Source organism: Dromiciops gliroides, chromosome 5, assembly GCF_019393635.1.
Source record: "Dromiciops gliroides isolate mDroGli1 chromosome 5, mDroGli1.pri, whole genome shotgun sequence".
Lineage (NCBI taxonomy): Eukaryota > Metazoa > Chordata > Mammalia > Microbiotheria > Microbiotheriidae > Dromiciops > Dromiciops gliroides.
This window is the reverse complement of record NC_057865.1, coordinates 56,281,688-56,302,029: the sequence shown is the minus strand read 5'-3', so window position 1 is coordinate 56,302,029 and position 20,342 is coordinate 56,281,688. Positions and strand designations below refer to the sequence as shown.

The 20,342-nt window shown below is 39.4% G+C and overlaps 1 protein-coding gene across 6 annotated transcripts in view; it reads right to left on the bottom strand.

Moving 5' to 3' along the window:
* The window catches only part of CACNB2 (calcium voltage-gated channel auxiliary subunit beta 2), a 408,315-nt gene that overhangs the window by 13,006 nt on the left and 374,967 nt on the right, over positions 1–20,342 (bottom strand). For 4 of the 6 annotated variants that reach the window (XM_043965122.1, XM_043965127.1, XM_043965126.1 and 1 more), the window contains 4 exons: positions 19,866–19,999; positions 14,634–14,714; positions 13,703–13,761; positions 7,788–7,897 (listed from right to left, as the gene is read on the bottom strand). In XM_043965122.1, coding sequence (XP_043821057.1) covers positions 7,788–7,897; positions 13,703–13,761; positions 14,634–14,714; positions 19,866–19,999 — 384 coding nt within the window. Of the gene's footprint in view, positions 1–7,787; positions 7,898–13,702; positions 13,762–14,633; positions 14,715–19,178; positions 19,241–19,700; positions 19,721–19,865; positions 20,000–20,342 lie in introns of all 6 variants that reach the window. The other 2 variants (XM_043965124.1, XM_043965128.1) reach the window with 2 other exon arrangements.

The window sequence follows — 20,342 nt, the reverse complement described above, 5'->3', positions numbered from 1 at the left end:
TCGAGTCTCTCTCTACCCCAAACCAGCCTCCATACAGCCACCAAAGAGATTTTCCTGAAGTGCAGGACTACTCGTGTCACCAGTCTACTCAAACTATAATGGTCTCCTCTATCTCTAGGATCCTAGAGATAGCCTTGGGTTTATCCTTTATCAACTTCTCTGTCTGCCATTTAAAGCTTACCACAATCTAGTCCCATACTGCCTCTCCTGCCTTATTCCATACACTCTATAGGCTAGCCATTCCATGGTTTAGCAGTATGTACTCCCTCCTCACCTATAGGTCTTGGGAACTTGTTACCTTTAAATGCCACCTTCTGTAAAAAACTTTTCCAGATTTACCATTAGTAGTTCTCCCCTCTCCCTGTTACCTTGTATCTGCTCTGTATATCTTTTCTATAAGCCTGCATAAGTACATATTGCCACCTCTTTTAGAATGTCACCTCCCTGATTCTATCTTCTATGCATGTATTTTAAGAATCCATGTTGGATGGTAAGCATCCTGTACAATTCCGTGTTGTGTGTTTTTTTTTTTTAATTCCTACTGCCCTTTATTTCTTTTCCTTGAACTTTTTGTGTGTGCTTTCAGAATTTCATTCTTTAGAGTTTTCCATCCCTGTTGTGCCAACTTCCCCAGTGGAACTTCAGTTCATGGGATCCTACCTCTTTTCCCTCTAAACCCTTTGAAATATACTCTCCAAAAATCTAGAGTTTATGTCAGACTTATCTTTACTAATTCTGGAATTTATCTTTACTAGATAACTTATCTTAAATAACTCTAGGATGTAATTGTTACTTCCCTTCAATACTCATCATTTCCAATCCAGTACTCAGTTCCTCTCTGATGGTGAGAGAATCAGATCCAAAAGAGAACTTTCTTTTGTTGTTTCCGCCATCTTGTGAAAGAACTAACTGTTATTAAGGCAAGTCAAAATTAGCTGGCTGTACTTTTAGCAATAAGAGATCTGTTATAAATGTCTGGATAATTGAAATCGCCCTTTGTTTACTCATACTTGGCTTGTGGTCTGTTCCCAAACTGCTAAGTTCCCCTTTCTATTTGGGTGGCCTGAAGTATACTCTGATGAAAAAATTGCTTCTGTTTTTGGCTGCAATGAGCTTCACTCAAATGCTCTCCATTAGGCTTGCCCTACTTGGTTTCTGAAATCTGAGTATATCTTCTTACTTTTATAATATCATCCAACCCCCTTTTACCTATCCCATTTTAAAATTAAGACACAATAATCCAGATATCCATTCTATTTATCATTCTCATGCTATCAAATCTGTGTTAATCTATGAGGTCAAATTTGCTCCCTAGTTTTAGGACCCTTAGTTCATCTGATTTATTGATAATATTTTGCTGATACTTTGTGAATTTGTGAAAATACCTTTAAAAAAACAACTATGGGGGCAGCTAGGTGGTGCAGTGGATAAAGCACCAGCCCTGGATTCAGGAGTACCTGAGTTCAAATCCGGCCTCAGACACTTGACACTTACTAGCTGTGTGACCCTGGGCAAGTCACTTAACCCCCATGGCCCCGCCAAAAAAACAAACAAAAAAACCCCAACCAACTATGTATTGCTTTCTTGGATTTTTTTTTCCCCTATAAACTTCTGAGTATCTTAACCACTATCCTTCTGAAATTATAGCTTCTCCAACACCCTTCAAACTAGATCTCAAAGACTGTGCCTGAAAGGAATTAAGGACCAGAGTTCTGAACTCCCTGGGGTCACATTTTACCTGCTTTCCTCACTCACTTCACCCAGTCCCTATCTTTCCACATCTTTCTCTGGGGAGTGTAATCAGATGACACTACCATTACTTCTGGAAAGGGCACATCAGTTAACTGACCAATTGTTCCACTCACAATCCCTGAAACTGCTCGGACCAAAATATTCTTTCCTGGACCCCACTGTCTTATATATATTGTCACCTTTTATCATCAGAAGGTAAACTCCTTGAGGGCAGGGACTGTTTTTTTTGTGTTGTTTTTTTTTGGGGGGGTTGTACCCCTAACACTTAGCACAAAGCTTGGCATATAGCAAATGCTTAAAAATGCTCGCTCTTGGAGCAGCTAGGTGGCGCAGCGGATAGAGCACTGGCCCTGGAGTCAGGAGGACCTGAGTTCAAATCCGACCTCAGACACTTAACACTTAATAGCTGTGTGACCCCAGGCAAGTCACTTAACCTCAATTGCCTCACTAAAAAAAAAAAAAATGCTCACGCTCTCTCTCCCCTTCCTTCCTTCCATCCACCCACCCACCCACCCATCCATCCATTCATTTACTTATTCATCCACTCTTCTAGCTGTGTGGATATATAAAGGCATCTTTCTTCTTCTGGTTTTCTTTTTAGTTTAAAGTTCCTTTGATTAGATATGAAAGACTCTTGCTAAATACATTTTTATCAGTTTTTGTTAGATGCCCTCCATCTCTGACTAGGTATCTATCATTTCTTTATTTTAACACATGGCCCCTTAGTCCAAAAAACAAATGCAAAGGACATAAATAACTTCTATGAGACAAAGTCTCATATTCTTGGGAAGGCATACTCAATGCCCCATACCTACAAGTTACCATGTCTTATCAATTTTAACTGCTTAAAAAAAGTTTTAACTTATGAAAGGTCCAGTACAGATGATGTATACCAGGTTATTAAATACTAAATAAATTCTAAGCACTAAAGTGCCATGTACTAAATAAATTCAAACCAAATTCAAACAAAAAATAGATGTTTAACTATAAATACATATTAATTATACTTTGTTGATTTATTATATTTTTGCTTTCAATATATGTATACATGCATATGTACACATATATGTATATATATGTGACTTTTAAAAGTTCTATTTGCTATTTTTTTTAAAACTTAAATTCTAAATCTTATCAATTCAGGACTGCATTCTCCCACAAGGAGGTGGTATAATTCAGAAAATAACTTACAAAGCCATGTTTATTGGGCTGCTGATAGAGAATTCATAGTATAATGTTCTACTCTATTGTAGGGAGAAAAAAGTATGGAATTCTAGATCGATAGTTGATATAGGGGTGAAGAACACCTGGATGTAAGCCCCATCTCTGACACATTCTCACATGTTAGTTGTGTGACTCTGGACACGTCACTAAGTTTAGTGCCCCAATTAGTTCTCTAAGTATAAATTACAGACCAGGGACCAGTCTGTCTAGATAAAGAAAGCTCCTCTTGAAAAGTTTCTTAGGGACAGCTAGATGACACAGTGGATGAAGCACCAGCCCTGGATTCAGGAGGACCTGAGTTCAAATCTGGCCTCAGACATTTGACATGTACTAGCTGTGTGACCCTGGGCAAGTCACTTAACCCTCACTACCCCTCAAAATAAAGGTTTTTTAGACTGATGAAATCATAGGTCCATTACAAACATATATATTAGCCAAAAGATTCTTGATTTGGAGTTAGAAGGCACCTTAGCTATCACTGTGTCCAACTCTGTCACTTCACAAAGAAGGAAACTGAGGTTCAAGAGAGGTTAGATGACTTGCCCAGGGTCATAATGCTGATAACCATCTGAGACAGGATTTAAACTCGGGTCTTTCTGACTTACTCCAGCATTATTATACCAGACTACTTCATTATACCAGTTTATGAACTACTAAATATAAAATAATTTACTAACAATCCAGATATGACAAATGTCAAATGGTCCATAAATATGCAAAAGATCTACTATATAGACTACTGAGTATGGGTTATTTGAAAACTTTGGTGGAACCTTTTCTTTATATAAGTCTTACCACTCATAGGTCAAACATGGAGGGAAGTGCTAAGGAGAGATTAAGGACAGGTAACCCATTTATTCCATTACATTTAACTAATTTGGAGATAAGATACTCACCCATGACCCAGGTATGTAACACCAATGTTTCTGAGATAGTGGATGGCTGGACAAACGTTCTTTTGTTCCACTATATTATAATCTTCCTACTCTTTTTGTGGTATTTTTTTTTCCAGTTTGGTTTCATTAAACTTCTTCCTGTTCCTGCTTCTCAAAACAAAGTCCAGGGGCAGCTAGGTGGTGCAGTGGATAGAGCACCAGCCCTGGAGTCAGGAGGACCTGAATTAAAATCTGGCACCAGACACTTACTAGCTGTGAGACCCTGGACATGTCACTTAACCGTGACTGCCTCAAAACAACAACCACAACCCCCCCCCCCCAAACCAAAGTCCACCTGGCTCTTGGGGTGTAGGTTTGTATAATAGATAGGGTAAGAAATTTGGAATCTGAAGATAGGAGTTTAAATCCTGACTGCTACTTATTACTTTTGTGCCCTTTGGAAAATCACGGCCTCTCTAGGATTCAGTTTCCTCCTGTAAAATAAAACATTTCAGCTATAATTTATTAGGTTCCTTCCAGCTCTATATTCTGTGATCCTTTGTGCTTATCCCTTCTTCTTGGTCCACCCGTCCTTTTGAAATGATAGACAACATGCCAACGATTCTTTAAAATGCTACTTTTAGTAGTACCATTTCTAATTGGGTGCCAAGAATAGTTTAAAAATAATATCTGTGAAGCAAGTACAACTGTCAGCTGCGTTATGTTGCTATTATCACTCTAGCTGGAGAATTGATCTGGGCAAACCACTTCACCAGGTAAAGCATCCTTGTGATTAAGTCAAAGTTAAGGGTGTCGATTCAGCTGAATCATCTACTGAGCAAAGTGGTACCTACTAAGTGCTGGATATAAAAAGATTAAAAATAATTACAAGGATCCAGCCATTTAGAATCTGGAAGACTTTTCTTAGAGGCCAACATGTCCAACTTCCTCATTTTGTGGTTGAAAAAGTTATGACCCAGAGGTGTAGGTGACTCCCCCAAAGTCACATAGGCAGGAAGAGGCAGAATCAAAACTCTATTTTCAACCTCCTAACTCAGAGTCCAGGATTTTTCCCCTATTGTACCAATTAATTAAGCTCTTGCCTCAATATCATTATAATTTTTTTAAGGAAATGTAAGGTAATTGGAAATTGGGATAGAGGTGTGAGAATTGGAATGACACCCCCTGCTGGGAGGGACATTGTGAGCTCTGGCTTGAAAAGAAACCATGTGATTTTAGCATCCAGATGTGACCTTTTCTGGAGTTTCAAAGGTCAGATCGGCATCAGGAAGTGATGTTTGCTGCTCGTGGGTCCTGTCTATCGGTGCTAGCAACCAATTAGTTTGGAGCTGTGTGTGTAGACGGCCCTATTTCCTGTTTCACAGGAGACTTCTGGGAGGAGTGAGGCCTTTCATTTCGAGACCTCAGCTTGGTGGGAGGACAAATGCTGGGCTCTCTTAGATAGTTATTTGAAGTTTGCTTTTTACCCCTCTCTCTCTTCACTAACTTCTGATGCACTTTAATAAATACTTAAAAGTCTAAATTCTTGCTAAAGCTTCTAATTTAAGGCGGCCACTCATTAGATTTTAGACATCATAGCTAGAATTTTAGGCCCTTACAGATGCCTCATCTAGGATAAATATTGGGTCCTTTGACTTTGCAGGGATCCTCTAGAGAGGTTTTCTGAGACTTATTGATTTCATTATTTTTAGGATATATTAGGGGAAAATTAATATTCTTCCTCTGTTTTGGTTTAAACTTCAATTGTTAAGTAGGGCTTTTTTTGGGGGGGGGAAGGGTTTCTTAAAAGTCAGACCAATTTTTTGATAGTGACTTTTTCTTGTTGAGTATTTATACATCAATATCTACAGTATTGCCCAGTACAAATATTGCTTCTAATATGAGGAGTATGGATTTTGCATTCCTAAAATTCTGGGTTCTAACTGATAAACGTTCATATTTTTCTTCTGATTTTGATCAGATTTGGACTGCTTTCCTTATTGTGAAATCCTAAAATATTGTGGATTCATTAGATAAGATTTGTCTGCTGGTCTATAAACCTGAAGAAATCAACTATAAGTACTTAATACTTTTCTGGGAGCCCCATACTTTTTTCTTTTTTTTTTTTTTTGGTGAGGCACTTGGGGTTAAGTCACTTGCCCAAGGTCACACAGCTAGTACATGTCAAGTGTCTGAGGCTGGATTTGAACTCAGGTCCTCCTGACTCCAGTGCCAGTGCTCTATCCACTGTGCCACCTAGCCGCCCTAGCCCCATATCTTTTTGAGGGCTATCCTGAATATATTTCCTTTAAGTTAATCTTTGTCCTAGTGAGATGAAAGTTTGAAACTCTGTTTTTATTGTGCCTTTTGGTATAGGGACCCAGGGGAAATTTTCTTGGACTTCCAAAACACAAGATGCAGGCTACCCTTGGAGAAATTTTGATGTACCCTGTGTATAAACAGACACCTACAAATTTTATCCAGACCTCATTTGGATGTCTTATGCATTGAGGGAAACATGGACTAGTTTTTAGTGAGAGTTTGCTTTTTCCTTTATGGATGAGGTGAGGCGAGAACTTCCAGGTGAATCTAGGTTCCCAATCTCTGTAATGATGATATGCTTTTTTTATGCTCCGTAGGCAGTAAGTTTTTTCTTCTTAGGAAGGAAGTTTGATTTTTCTCTGCTTTATAAGTTAGTCAGTGATTAAACTCAGATAGTGCTGGTATTATTATAGGATTTAGTACCCCAGTGAGACCTTCACAGAAGGGCTCCTCTATGGGAGAGGGAGAATACAAGAAACTCAGCTTCTCTAGATCTAGTGTTGCTACCAGAACATCCAGTTTGCTCCGATTCCTCAATTATAGGTGGGTAGGGTGAGGGGGTGACTTCCAATTAACCACAGCTTTGTAACCATAGTGGGGGAGATCCCTACATGCTCAGAGAACTCTCTAAAGGACTGCACTTTCCCTTTGAGAAGGGAAGCTTTCTTTTCTTTTCCTTTTCTTTATTCTTTTTGGGTTGGAGAAAGCACTTAAGAAAAAAAAACCATTCACAAGCAACAAGCCAGGCTTTAACCGCATTAACCTACTAGGAACTTTGTCAAATGGTATTGGTTTATTAAATTGTGTCACTAAATATTTGGAAGTATAGAAGAATGCTACTGTCATATTTAATTAGAAACTGTACCAGAAAGTTTTCCTGATACTTTTTAGTACAAGGCACAGCATTAAAAAAAAAGATATTGTACAACTTCCCCGGTCACAGAAGAGACATCCAAAATCTGGAACTGTGGAATTTCCAAACACACTCTAGCAGATTTGTTGAGTATAGCAAACATTACAATTGAAGGGGGTGGGATGAGTAAGAGTGTAAGAGTGGGGTTAAAAACCATTCTATCCTACTCAGCACTGATGGATTAAGTGAGAATGCATTGTAATTGTTCAGTTACCTAGATATTTTCATCTCTGGAAGGAAATCTTTCTATGGGCTGAGGACTTGGTCATGCTCTCTGAGAAGCAAGGAGGTATAGTCTATCTCCAAACTGAGTTGGCATTTAAGAGACATGACTCCCTCCCTCACAGACTTCCTAGCTGTTGCTCTCTGGGTAAGTCACTAAATGTCTCTGAATCTCAGCTTCCTCATCCATAAATTAAGGATGATAATATTTGAGCCCCCACCTCAGAGTTCTTGGAAAGAAAGCACTCTGTAAGCTTCAGATTGCTAAAGAAATGCAGGTTCTTATGTTAATTACAGAATGAAGGATTTTTACAAGGTGAAACCACCACACCTCCCTGACTCCTGGCAACATATGATTATCTTTACTGAACCCTAGGACAACTGGCATGATTTTGATAGATCTTTGCCATCACCAAACTGAAGAGTGTTTGAAATTCTTGTTTGAAGAGAACAGGTTTATCAGTGTGGTACAGACTTACCTAAGCTTGACCTTGTGTTGGAGCGTTCTATTATCGCGTGCTTGCTAGGATTGTTTAATACTGAGCGTTTGGCAAGCGAGATGTCAGCTGTGACCCTTGTGATAGATATCCTGTGCAAAAAAAAAAAAAAAATCATTAGACTCGGGCTTCCAGAAAGTGGGTGAAAAAATAAACAGTTAAAATTAATTCAGGCAACTGAGCATGTGACATGAAATGCATGAATGGGAGAATGCATGACAGGCCCAACTGAAAAACATCATCACAGCATGGATGGTTTGGGAACTGCAGGTCTCTGTACCCCGAATGCAGGAAATTTGTTACCACTTGCCTGGCATTTCTCATAACGTACACAGACTTCTCAGAAATTATGGGTAAATAATCCCAATATTTATTGTAAAATTAAAGCAGACAAATATGGCTATTCATGTTACAAATAAAGGCTTTTCAATATACATTATTGGCTTATAATAGTAAACAGGGGGGTCTATGGTCAAATGATAAATATTTGTTAAGCACCTACTATGTGATAGGCACTGTATTAAGTGCCGGAGATACATAAAGAGGCAAAAGACAGTCCCTGCCCTCAAAGAGCTCCCAATCTAATGGGGTAAATGACAAGCAAACCAATATATACTATCAAACTTCATACAGGATAAATAGGAAAAAGAGAGGGAAGGCACTAGAATTAAGAGGGGCTGGGCCTCCTGTAGAAGACAGGATTTTAGTTGGGACTTCAAGAAAGGCTGGAGGCAAAGATGAGGAGGGAAAGCATTCCAGGCAAGGGGGACAGCCAGAGAAAATGCCTAAAGCCAAGAGATGGAGTATCTTGTTTGTGGAATAGTAAGGAGCTCAGTGTCACTGAACTGCAGTATGGCGTTCTCCAATTTAGGGAGGGCTGTAAATACCAAACAGAGGGTTTTGTATTTGATACTAGAGGTGATAGGGAGCCACTGCAGTTACTGAGTAGGGTGTGACATGGTCAGACCTGGACTTTAGGAGCATCACTTTAACAGCCAAATGGAGGATGGATTGGGGGAGAGAGAGACTCGAGGCAGGCAGACCCACCAGCAGGCTATTGAAGGAATCAGTGCAGGATGTGATGAGGGCTTGCACTAGAGTGGTGGGTTTAATACCAAACACGTGAGTGAATTTTGCTGAATGGACAAAGGAAATTCATAAAAATCACTGTTCTTGGGGCTTAAACTGTTCTTTGGTATGGTCACTGAATTTGTACTCTGATCAGTGTGGGTAAGTCTCTTCAAAAGTACAACTCACAACCCAGTCATGCTTTGTCATCCTGTGTAACCTGTACCATGTCCTCTCAGAAACACTCCACAGGGAGATTACGTTATTGATTAGATAAAAGCTGGTTGCAGATAATCTCCCCGCTCAGGCCCTGGAGCCTCTACTTTGGGGAAAGCACACAGCAGAGGGACTCTTGGGCAGCAGATTTTGGACATGTTGGCTCACATTGTCTCAGAAATGCCAGCAGTCACTCCTTTGGGCCATTGGTATCACCCTTCCAACTAAGAAGACGTAAAGCTGCCTTCCGTCAATATCATCTATTTCCCTGGTTTTTTGACTTTCAAAATCACTTCCTCACACATGGCCCAGGAAGAATCTGGGTTACTCTGCACATTCTTCTACTTCAATACACATTCCAAAGATTTCATTGTAGATTCTTGAAATCTTCAGAATCACTGGACTGGGGAATTTAATTAGTCACAGATGTTAGCTTTGCCTGTTTTATTCTTCCATTATTTCTATTCTGCAAGATGATATATTTTAAAAGCTCCGTTTACATATAAGAATTGGGGTAGATTCATTTTTAAATAAGCCACCTGAGGCATGATGCCAAAGAGTAAAGAATTTTCATGTCTAGATAACGCTCTCATCTACCCTAAACATCCAAAGATCTAATAAGTGAAACAAAAGTATGGTGAAAAAATTGTATTGGTCTTAAGAATAAGTGGTAAGTTAAGACTGGCAGTTCATGAGGAGGGATCATAAGGAGAACATCTTTCTTACCTATCTCATCAGTGGAACTCTTTTCAATTCCTTTTACTCTGCCTGGATATATTGCCCAGTGGTTAGCATGCTCTCACCCATTCCTTATTCCTGTGACACTGAATCATGGGTTGCTGAAGAGACTCTCCTCTCTAACCCTTCCTGCCAATTCTCTTCCTTATGGACCACACCCAAAACAACCCCAAACACCCATGTTCCTTTCCAGAGCTATCTGACTTTTCTATTGTTGTGTCTCTGACTCAATAATTAAGGAACATCATCACTTTAGCATTTCTCCTCTCCTCTTTGTTTTCTGGGCCTTACTGATACACAGTTCCACCCAGATGACACTGCATTCCACATTTACCCTTCCAGTACTGGTCACACCTTTTCTTAGACCCTTAAAGACAAGGTCATGGCAGGGAAGTTGGAATATTTCTTGTCACTTACTGCTACTTCCAGACTCACTTTATCAACATTACTTAGAAACTTATTTTCTCCATGCCTGGATTGCACTCCTTCACCTTCAAATCTCGAAATACCTGTTTTCCTTCAATATTCATGTCACCTTCTTGATGAAACTTTTACTGGTAAAAAGATCTCTCCCTCTCAAAATTACCTCGTATCCATTTTGTATATATTCAGGTTATGAAGCTCTCGGAACTCATGACATGATCGCTCCATAAAACCTCCCGATAATGCGTTAGGACAATTCCAGGAGCAGCAGAACCCACTATATGTTTAGGTTATGTGTACATGCTGCGTTCTTCATTAAAGTCAGTTCCTCACAGGCAGGTACCGACTGACTCACTTTTGTCTTTCTAGCTCCAGGATAGCACCTGACACACAGTAAATGCTTAACAAGTGCCTGTTGATCAAGTCCTACAGGCCTCAGGATTGAAAATAAGTGATCCGATTACCTAGAAAGTACAACGCTAACTCGAAGGATGAAAATGAGCCCAGGTAGGCTCACTGATAAGAACACAGGTTATTTCTTCTCTGCCAGCAGCAATGGTTAATCTTCTGCCATTGCTATTCCATTTTTCTCTTAATGAGAGCAATCAAGTTGGCCGACAGCTTGGCATATAGAGCCAAGCACAACCTTTGACTGAGATTTCTCCTTCCAAATACATGGCCTGCCCAGGTCTAAATAAAGGTTACACTTTTTTTTTTTTTTTAGTGAGGCAATTGGGGTTAAGTGACTTGCCCAGGGTCACACAGCTAGTTAAGTGTTAAGTGTTAAGTGTCTGAGGCCGGATTTGAACTCAGGTATTCCTGACTCCAGGGCCGATGCTCTATCCACTGCGCCATCTAGCTGCCCCAAGGTTACACTTTTTAAAGATGACAGCCGAATCAGAATGACCCCATTCTTTTTCTTTCTATTCCTCCTTTCGATAAATCTTTACTTGATGAAGAAGCAGCAACGTATTTATTAACTCATAAAAAAGTATCACAGAGGGGGCAGCTAGATGGCACAGTGGATAAAGCACCGGCCCTGGATTCAGGAGTACCTGAGTTCAAATCTGGCCTCAGACACTTGACACTTACTAGCTGTGTGACCGTGGGCAAGTCACTAACCCCCATTGCCTAAAAAAAAAAAAAAAAGCATCACAGCTTCTCCAGGAGAACATACTGTATTTAGAGAATGCTCAAGTTGACTGTTCCAAACTGCACTAAGAGACAGAGCCAGGGAATGAATAAATGAAAGCTGATTTATTCTAACAGAGCAGATTAGAGGCACACCTCTTAGGCTTAGCCAGGCCTCCACAAAGCCAGAGGCAATGGTTCTTGGCATAGCATGTAATAAATCATTTCATGAAGTTATGGAAAATTAAAATTAGAAGAGTTGGGGAAGGCAGGCCTAGCTGATAAACACCTATTTTTCTTTTTTCCTTGGAAAATACATTAATTCCTTTCCTGATTGTGTCCCTTTTTTGAACTGTGCTGAAAAACTTCCTATTCTGCTATTCCATAATTTTGGAACTGTGGGGAAAAAAGCTTTCATTCTACCCTATTTTAAAATGGCAGCCTAAAAGACATAATAAAAGGAATCAATTCTCTCTCTTATTTTTTTGTAGGGCAATGAGGGTTAAGTGTCTTGCCCAGGGTCACACAGCTAGTAAGTGTCTAGTGTCTGAGGTTGGATTTGAACTCAGGCGCTCCTGAATCCAGGGTCAGTACTTTATCCACTGCACCACCTAGATGCCCCAGGAATAAATTCTCATGTGAAGAATGCTATAGGGAACTCCTAAACCATACTGATCCATCTCATCTGGCAGTCTGCTTGCTTCCAGTTCTCTGATGATGGCTGGTGAGGAAGAGGTAAAGATGCAGAGAAGAAAGACAATGGCATTTCCCCAGTGAAAATTCAGAGAAACGGTTCTCATGTTGCCAGACTAACCTTGTCCCATCTGCCTGCTTTAAATTCAATTTCACATTTGATGACTTTCCCCCTGCCCCAGTGATAAGGAATCAATGGGAACAGCATTGTAATAGTAAGACCCGATTCAGGCAACACAAGTATTATTATTCGCATTTTACAGATGAAGAGAGAGCCCTGGATCAGAGAGGTTAAAGGGCTTACCCAGGCAGGGTCACACAATGGGCAGGTATATCAGACTGATTTCTAAACCCAGCATACTTTCACAATACATCATTGTTTCCTCTGTGGTTGTTATTCCACCAAGAGTTGAAAACTGGCAACTCCTCCTACATGACTGTAAATTCTATTGTAAAACCTGAACCTTATCTAAACTGTTTACCTTCTCTGGTCCCTAGCACAGTGCTCTACACAGAGGTTTGTTGATTGTCTGATAGAGGTGTGGAGTAACTTAGCATTTATTAAGTGCTTAACACGGTGTCAGGCACCATGTTAAGCACTGAGAATACAAAGAAAAGTAAAAGAGAGAACTTGCTCTCAAACAGTTTATGGTCTAGTTCACATGAAAACAAATATGGTATATGCAAGCTATATTGAACATTATTAATAGAGGGAAGGTATAAGCATTAAGAGGCATCAGAAAAGGCTTCTTGAAGAACAGTGGTGTTAGACTCAAATAGAAATGGGAACCATTAACCTGTATATAAGGATACCTGCAGGTGCATATTGACTTAGAAAACCCTATATTAACATTTATGTTTTGCTGTGTTTTTCTTGATTTTATTAAATCTTTCCCAATTACATTTTTTTTTTGGTGAGGCAATTGGGGTTAAGTGACTTGCCTAGGGTCATACAGCTAGTAAGTGTTAAGTATGAAGCCGGATTTGAACTCAGATCTTCCTGACTCCAGGGCCGGTGCTCTATCTACTGCACCACCTACCTGCCCCTTCCCAATTACATTTTTAATCTGGTTCAGGATTGGAAAAGGAGTGGGCCATGGATTTGACAGCACTGGTATAGAATGGGGGATTTCAGCTGGGACTTGGAGGCAGGAGGTGGAGAAAAGGGAGGGAGAGTATTCCAGGCCTGAGGGATAGTCAGTGAAAATGCCCACAGTCAGGAGATAGACTTCCTTACGTGAGAAACAGCAGAGACGAAAGTCATTGGATGGCAGAGTTTGTGGGTGGGAGTAAAGGATGAGAAAACTGGAACAGCAGGAGGGGCTCAGGCTGTGAAGGGCTTTGAATATAAACAGAGGAGTTTATATTTGATCTTGGAGGTAAAGGAAACCACTGGAGTTTTTTGAACAGGCAAGTTACATGGTGAGAGCTGTACTTTAGCAACATTAATTTGGCAACTGGGTGGAGGACATTCTCTACTATGGAAGGCCATGTCCTGGAACTGTTAGGCTTCAGAGAGCGGTTTTATGTACACTCCTCACGGTAGCATGCGCGGTCCTCCCAGGATGCTGCTTGGCATCTCCAAAGATGAAACAAGAAAATAAAAGGCATGCTGGTGGTGTACTTACCGCCCTTCAAATCTGTGTTTTAAAAAATCAAAAAGTGCTTTCTGCATCATATCTGTCACCTAAAAATAAGCAAAGCCACAAATTAAGGTATGACAAACATCACTGGTTGTGCTAAAAATATTAATATTAAGATTGATAGATGTGGAATTCATATTTGGAAAAAATGGTATTATTTGAAGGTTATTTTCTATTTCTGATTTTTTATTAAAAAAAGAAAAGCACTGTTTCTATTCTTTTTATTCATATTTACTATGAATAGTTCATTTACATGAGATTCCCAGAACCAGAGAATATCAGAATAAGAAGAAACCTCAGAAGCTAATGAATGCAACCTAGACCAGAAGAACCAACTTAATACCACTAGAGTCTAAAATATCCTAAATGCTAATACAGACTTTTACTGAAGATTACCAGCAAAAAGAAATCTTTTCTGTTCTTGCATAATTATAGTTATAGGAAGTTTCCTTACAATTTGCCAAAACCATTCTCTCTGATACTTCTGTCTATTAGCCCTAGTAGTTCTTTCTTGGGAGGCAAATTAAGCAAACGAAGTTTAATCTCTCTTCCACCTGACTGTTGGATATTTAATGAGAACTAGTGGATCATTCATATTCTCCCCAAGTCTTCTCTATGCTAAACATTTCTAGCTCCTTCAAATGCTTCTCATCCCAAGAACTGTTGTGGTCACTCTCCCTACAATGGCACCATCAGTTTTGTTTCTGGCTGAATACAAAGCCAATAACCACATTTTCCCAAGTAGCATCCCTCCCCCCCCCCCCAAGTAAATACTTGCTAACATATTGTCAACAGCTTAAAGTAGTTTGGTTGCTGCTGTAGGCTCATTTAAATTCAAAAATCGGAAGAGGGGCAGTGAATTGAAGATTAATTAATTCTACTTGCTGCAAGATGCTACTCAAGAGAAGCTCCTTACCTCATATCCCTTCAGAGAAGGCCCCACTAACACAACTGGTCGCATAGAAGGCACCACATCGTAAGGAGGAATGTGCTCTGTCTGCAGAGAGAGAAGAGACTCTCAGAACCTTAGCAGGAAGACAGGATGTTTACAATTCATCAACTAGTCACTAATTCACTTCTCAGGGGATTCAACCAAGAGGAATAATAAGAGGCGCTAGTTTTCCAGATTTTTTTTTTTTTGCTTGCCTCTGCTATAAAATAAACTCAGCCCAAGGTGTGAGTATATTTTCTGAAGTTTTTCTATGCTTGAAACCATTGTAATTCCCTTGCCTCTTTCTACACATGGATAGACATCTCATCTAAAAGAAGGTGCTGCTTCTGATGGAACCAGGTGGCATGGTAGAAAGATTGCAAGAATACATGGGAACACGCCTCGAACATGGGATGGGCTTAAGAAATCTTTTTGGATTGCCTATAAGGCAATGGCAGGTGAGTTGGATTTGTGAACTTGTATTAAAAACAGAAACTGTCTACACTGTTCGGACCAATATGGTGCAATATCAGGAGTGAAAAAGATTTTAAAGCCTTTGGTCTTAAGTATTGGCTTCACCTACTAGGGGAGAAAATAAATGACAAATTCTTCATAAAACAAATGCAAACATCTATTTTACCATTCATTTCTACTTCTGTAAGGATAGGGATAAGGAACTGGGCTTGTGATTTTATTGATCTCAGGAACTTTTTTTTTTTTTTTTTGGTGAGGCAATTGGGGTTAAGTGACTTGCCCAGGGTCACACAGCTAGTAAGTGGCAAGTATCTGAGGTCGGATTTGAACTCAGGTACTCCTGAATCCAGGGCCGGTGCTTTACCACTGTGCCATCTAGCTGCCCCTGGGAACTCTTAAATAAGGAAGCTCTCTCCAAAAGTAATGTGGTATCTTCTCTGCAACTTATGGTCTCAGAGAACTGCCCAGAACACCAAGAGGTGGTAACTGGCTCAGGCTCTGTGTTACAGGCAGGATTCAAATCCAGTTCTATCTAGACCAGCTCTATCTAGACCACTAGGCAACACTGTTTCTCTTCTGCTTCCATTAGAAGACAATCTACAGACATAATTTCTAATAAGTACTAGTCATATATTCATTATATATATATATATATATGTAAAACGTGGGTGGGTGGGCTTTTAAAAAATATTTGCAAGCTAAAAATTCAAAAAAGGGGAACCACTGACTTCCTTTCTGTTTTCATGTACTCAGTGGTACTTTCATGGATATAACAAAACTATAAATTTTTTATGTACCTAACATTCTACCAGGGAAGGATTTACAATCACAAGATCATAGAAGCAGAGGGAAAAACTGAGGCCCAGACTTGTCTAGGGTCACACTGTTTATTAAGCATCTAGGGCAGGATATAAACCCATGTCCTCTGACTCTGGAGCCTAATGCTCTTTCCTTGACACCACACTGTTTTTTTAGCCCCTGTCTATGTTTTGCAGTTGAATTTAAGGCATGTCTATATTACATAACCATCTGTATTACATCATTATTATTTTTTTTGGTGGGACAATGAGGGTTAAGTGACTTGTCCAGGGTCACACAGCTAGTAAGTGTCAAGGGTTTGAGGCCGCATTTGAACTCAGGTCCTCCTGAATCCAGGGCTGGTGCTTTATCTACTACATCATTAATTTAAGACATGTCTATATTCCATCAGACTCCCTCTGTAGTTAAAAAAAAAGTTGGGGTGGTAGTGGAGAATAGCCAGTTACAAAAACAGGCAGGTCTTTGCCACAGCTCAACTGAAAGATTAAAGATGAAGGAAATAGCCAGAAGGTAATGGGTAATTAACTCTACATCAAAGAGATACTTCTATAATAGAAAGTATAAAATTGGTCAAGGATTGGGCAGTTTTATTTAGAGTCAATAAATACAGCCTCCAATGCCAAGAAGATCCTGCTAAAATTTATTAATTAAAGCAACTAGTGATTTGTGAATTACTCTAAATAAATTAATAAGAGGAAATTAATTTAAATCTCTAGCTTCTTGGAAGCTCATATGGCAATTCCTACTAGAAGCTTTTCCTTATTTCTTTAGTTACGATTCACTCTTTCTCAAAATTTCCTGTAATTACTTAACTGTTTTCATGTTAAATTCCTTAAGCAGAATGCAAGCTCCTTGAAGGCAGGTCAGTTTTTCATTTTTGTCTTTATATCCTTGCAATGTTAGAATGCTTGTTGTATTAGAATAATTTTTAAAAAATATATGGACAAAAATGAAATGTCTTTTAAATTACTCTGGGTGTTTTATAAGTTAACCCTCAAATATGAAAGATTTATGAATCTATTTTCATATCACCATTTCTTAAGGAGTTTATTTTTTGCCATATTAAACTATTTTGTCATGTTAAAAATCATGTTTATTTATATTTCTGGTTCCTGAAGCTTGTTTTAGAAATTTAAAAAAGCACCTTCAAAACAAATGCACCAATCTGGAAAAAGTCACCATAGCATACTTATTCAAGAGAAGGGGGAACACAATACCATGTACTGTGCTGTCAGTTTTCATTGTTTCAACGTTTAATGAGTTTCCAGGTAAATTTAAAGAGACATAACAAGGTAAAGAACATTTTATACAGGAAGTAAAAAAAACCAAGACAAACATGAATACAGTGACAGCACAGAATGCCACACAAGCACCAACCTAAAGCCATCTAAGACATGGAAAACAACCTCGCGGCCAAATCTCTCTCTTTTTCTGCAGTTCACCACATAATTGATAACATAAGAAGAATGAGTACCAGTGCCCAAGGCATCATAAGCATGTAAATGAACTTATTTATATAATGCAGGCGCAGGCTCAAAATGTTTGGAAGCCATGTCCTTATAACTCTGCAGCATCAAGGGATTATTTTTACCTTTGAGACCAGGAATGTAAATAATTTGATGCATGCATTTTAGCAACAGTCCAAAGAAATTCTAAGTCTGTAATTAAGAGGGTCAGTGTCTGATGCAATAAATCTTTGCTTTTTTTGGTTTTGCTTTGTTTTGTGACTGTCAACCAGCAAAGGGCTACCCATTGCTGGTCTTCAACCAGCTACTTAATAAATAATTAGGGTAGATACAGAAATTACCTTATTTGATGGAATAGTGGTACTTTGAACTCTAACCTTAGAACAAAACAATGGATTTTCAGCTGCCTTTTCCTGTTATCTCTCTTTTGTTATACATTCTTCACTGGCAAAAAGAGTGATGAAGTACTTTTTTTTTTGGGGGGGGGCAATGAGGGTTAAGTGACTTGCCTAGGGTCACACAGCTAGTAAGTGTCAAGTGTCTGATTCTGGATTTGAACTCAGGTCCTCCTGAATCCGAGGCTGGTGCTTTATCCACTGCACCACCTAGCTGCCCCCGATGAGGTACTTTTTCAAAAAATGTTTTGGGATATATTTGAAGGTATGGGGAACTTTAGGGATAGAATAGACCAGAAGCTGGTCACTCATTCTAATCTACTTGCTGCCAGTTGTTGATCAAGCTAAGATCGAGGTTGTAGCGCTGAAATAGAAGAGACCTCCTCAGAGGTCATTGAGTCCAATATCCAACATTTCACAGATGAGGAAACAGACCCAGTGAGTTTAAGTGACTTGCCCAAGGCCACAAAGGGAGGTGTAGTCAAAGGTGGGGTTTGAACCCAGGTCCTCTTACTCCAGTGAGTGCTGCTTCTACTCTACTCCAATGCCTTTGGTTGTTGGCATTCAGTTGTTAAGTTTCTATTCAAACACTACAACTGATGATTCTAGTGAAAGCCTCAGAAGGGATACCAATATGAGACCACAAAGACTTGATCACTTTTGTGTTTGAATCTCTATGAAAAGGGATTGGGTCATTCTTGTACTGTAGTTAATCTTTTAAAATTACTGATCGTGATACAGAGATTAGGTGCTTTAATTTAAGTACCCTTTTTTTTTTTGGATTATGGTTCTGTTGTCTTCAGTTATTTACTGACAATTGTATAGAAAACAAACAAAAACCCCCTTTCAGTTCAGTACCTAGCACCATATAAATTACTTATGAGCTCTGGATGCATAAGGCAGAAGACCCATTCCCAGGGAAGAAGAATCCAACCTTCTGAGAAGGTTGGGGGAGGAGGGTGAACAGAGGTGAATTTATTTATTGCACTCTCCTGTGCTGGAATTCACCCACTATTTTTGCCAGCCTTGGTAACACTGTCATATTTATCACAGTGAGGACAGATGGTGGTGTGTAAAAGAAGGGAAGAAATGGGAATTAGGGGATTCCTAAAAAAAGGGAGAAGTAGGCAGCCTCTCTCAGAAGCTGCAAAACCTACTGACAGGAAGTGGACTTGAGTCCGAAATGAAGGGTTCTGAGAAAATACCAGTCAGCAGAGACAATCGCATCATTCTTTGACACCTTGGTTGGCCAGTGGCAAAGGCTCACAAGGAGACTTCTAGACCCAGTGTCCAGTAGATGGGATGCTGCAATCTGACTGATGGAAAAGGCAAGAACATTGGGAGAGAATTTATATATGACAATAGGAAAAACTCACAGTAAACCGCCAAAACAAGCCTGCAGTTTTCCACTGGTCTTGCTCATCTGCAGATTTTGCACCTAGTGGATTAGAAGTTTAAATACTGACTAAATTAAAAATCGAAGGCTTTTTTTTTTTTTAGCACAAGCTATTTATCTGGATATCACAAATTAGATTCTAGTCATCGTTTTAATATGCTTGATTATGTTAAAAATCTGGAAAAAAAGAAAGAGACAAAGACAGACAGAATAAGCATGCACTATAGAGGTGCATTATGTGGAGTGGTCAGTGTTTGATGTCCCTGGATGTTTCAATCACTTCCTCTGGTGGTCTATTATTCCATCAAAAAGGATAAGTACTGTAATGGGGTTTCACTGAGTCACTCACTGAACTTAGTTGGTTTTCAATGCATGGACTCAATTAGCTGTTTGATAGTTCCCTTTCTTAGTACTAGAATGGTTGTCCTTAATAAAATTGTGGGTATTAATGCTAATGATGCCAGTGGCAGGATAAACACAGCTTATGTCAATGTAAACTTACCGATTTCTGTTTCTGCTTAGCTACAGCAGCATGGAAAAGAAATAAAGAATAACAGAGCATGCATGTTATTGGCTTGTAAGAGGACACAGACAGTCAACAGGACTAGAAACGTGGCGCAGTGGTAGTTGAGCAGGTGGACAGAGGAGCTCGGAAGTTCAATGTTACCTTCTTAAAGAAGGGCATTCGTTTCTCTTTGGAGTGGGGTGACGTTACACTGTTTGCACTGGGCTTAGGGGAGCGGTGGTTGGCTGGAATATCATTTTCTTCTGCATCTAAGCCAGTAGCATCTATGTCTATAGCTATATACAGACAAACAATTCAAAATCATCAGGTGGACAAGAGAGGAAAAACAAGTTATAATGAAAATAAAATGGAATTAGACCAAATTACCTGGAGTCAAAAGGATCGCCATGGAGATTCCACACAGTACACAAACAAAAGAAAAACTTAAAAAGGCAAAAGCATTATAAGGACTGCAAAAGTAGACACATCTAACACAACTTGAACATACTTTCACAATAGCTGTTTGCATAATTAAATGAGCCTTGTACTAAACCCACCAGCAAAGATGGGGTATTTTTAGAATCAGACTGACATTTGCTAAGTGTGGTTTGGAACATAGGAGTGTATCTTGGGTACTCC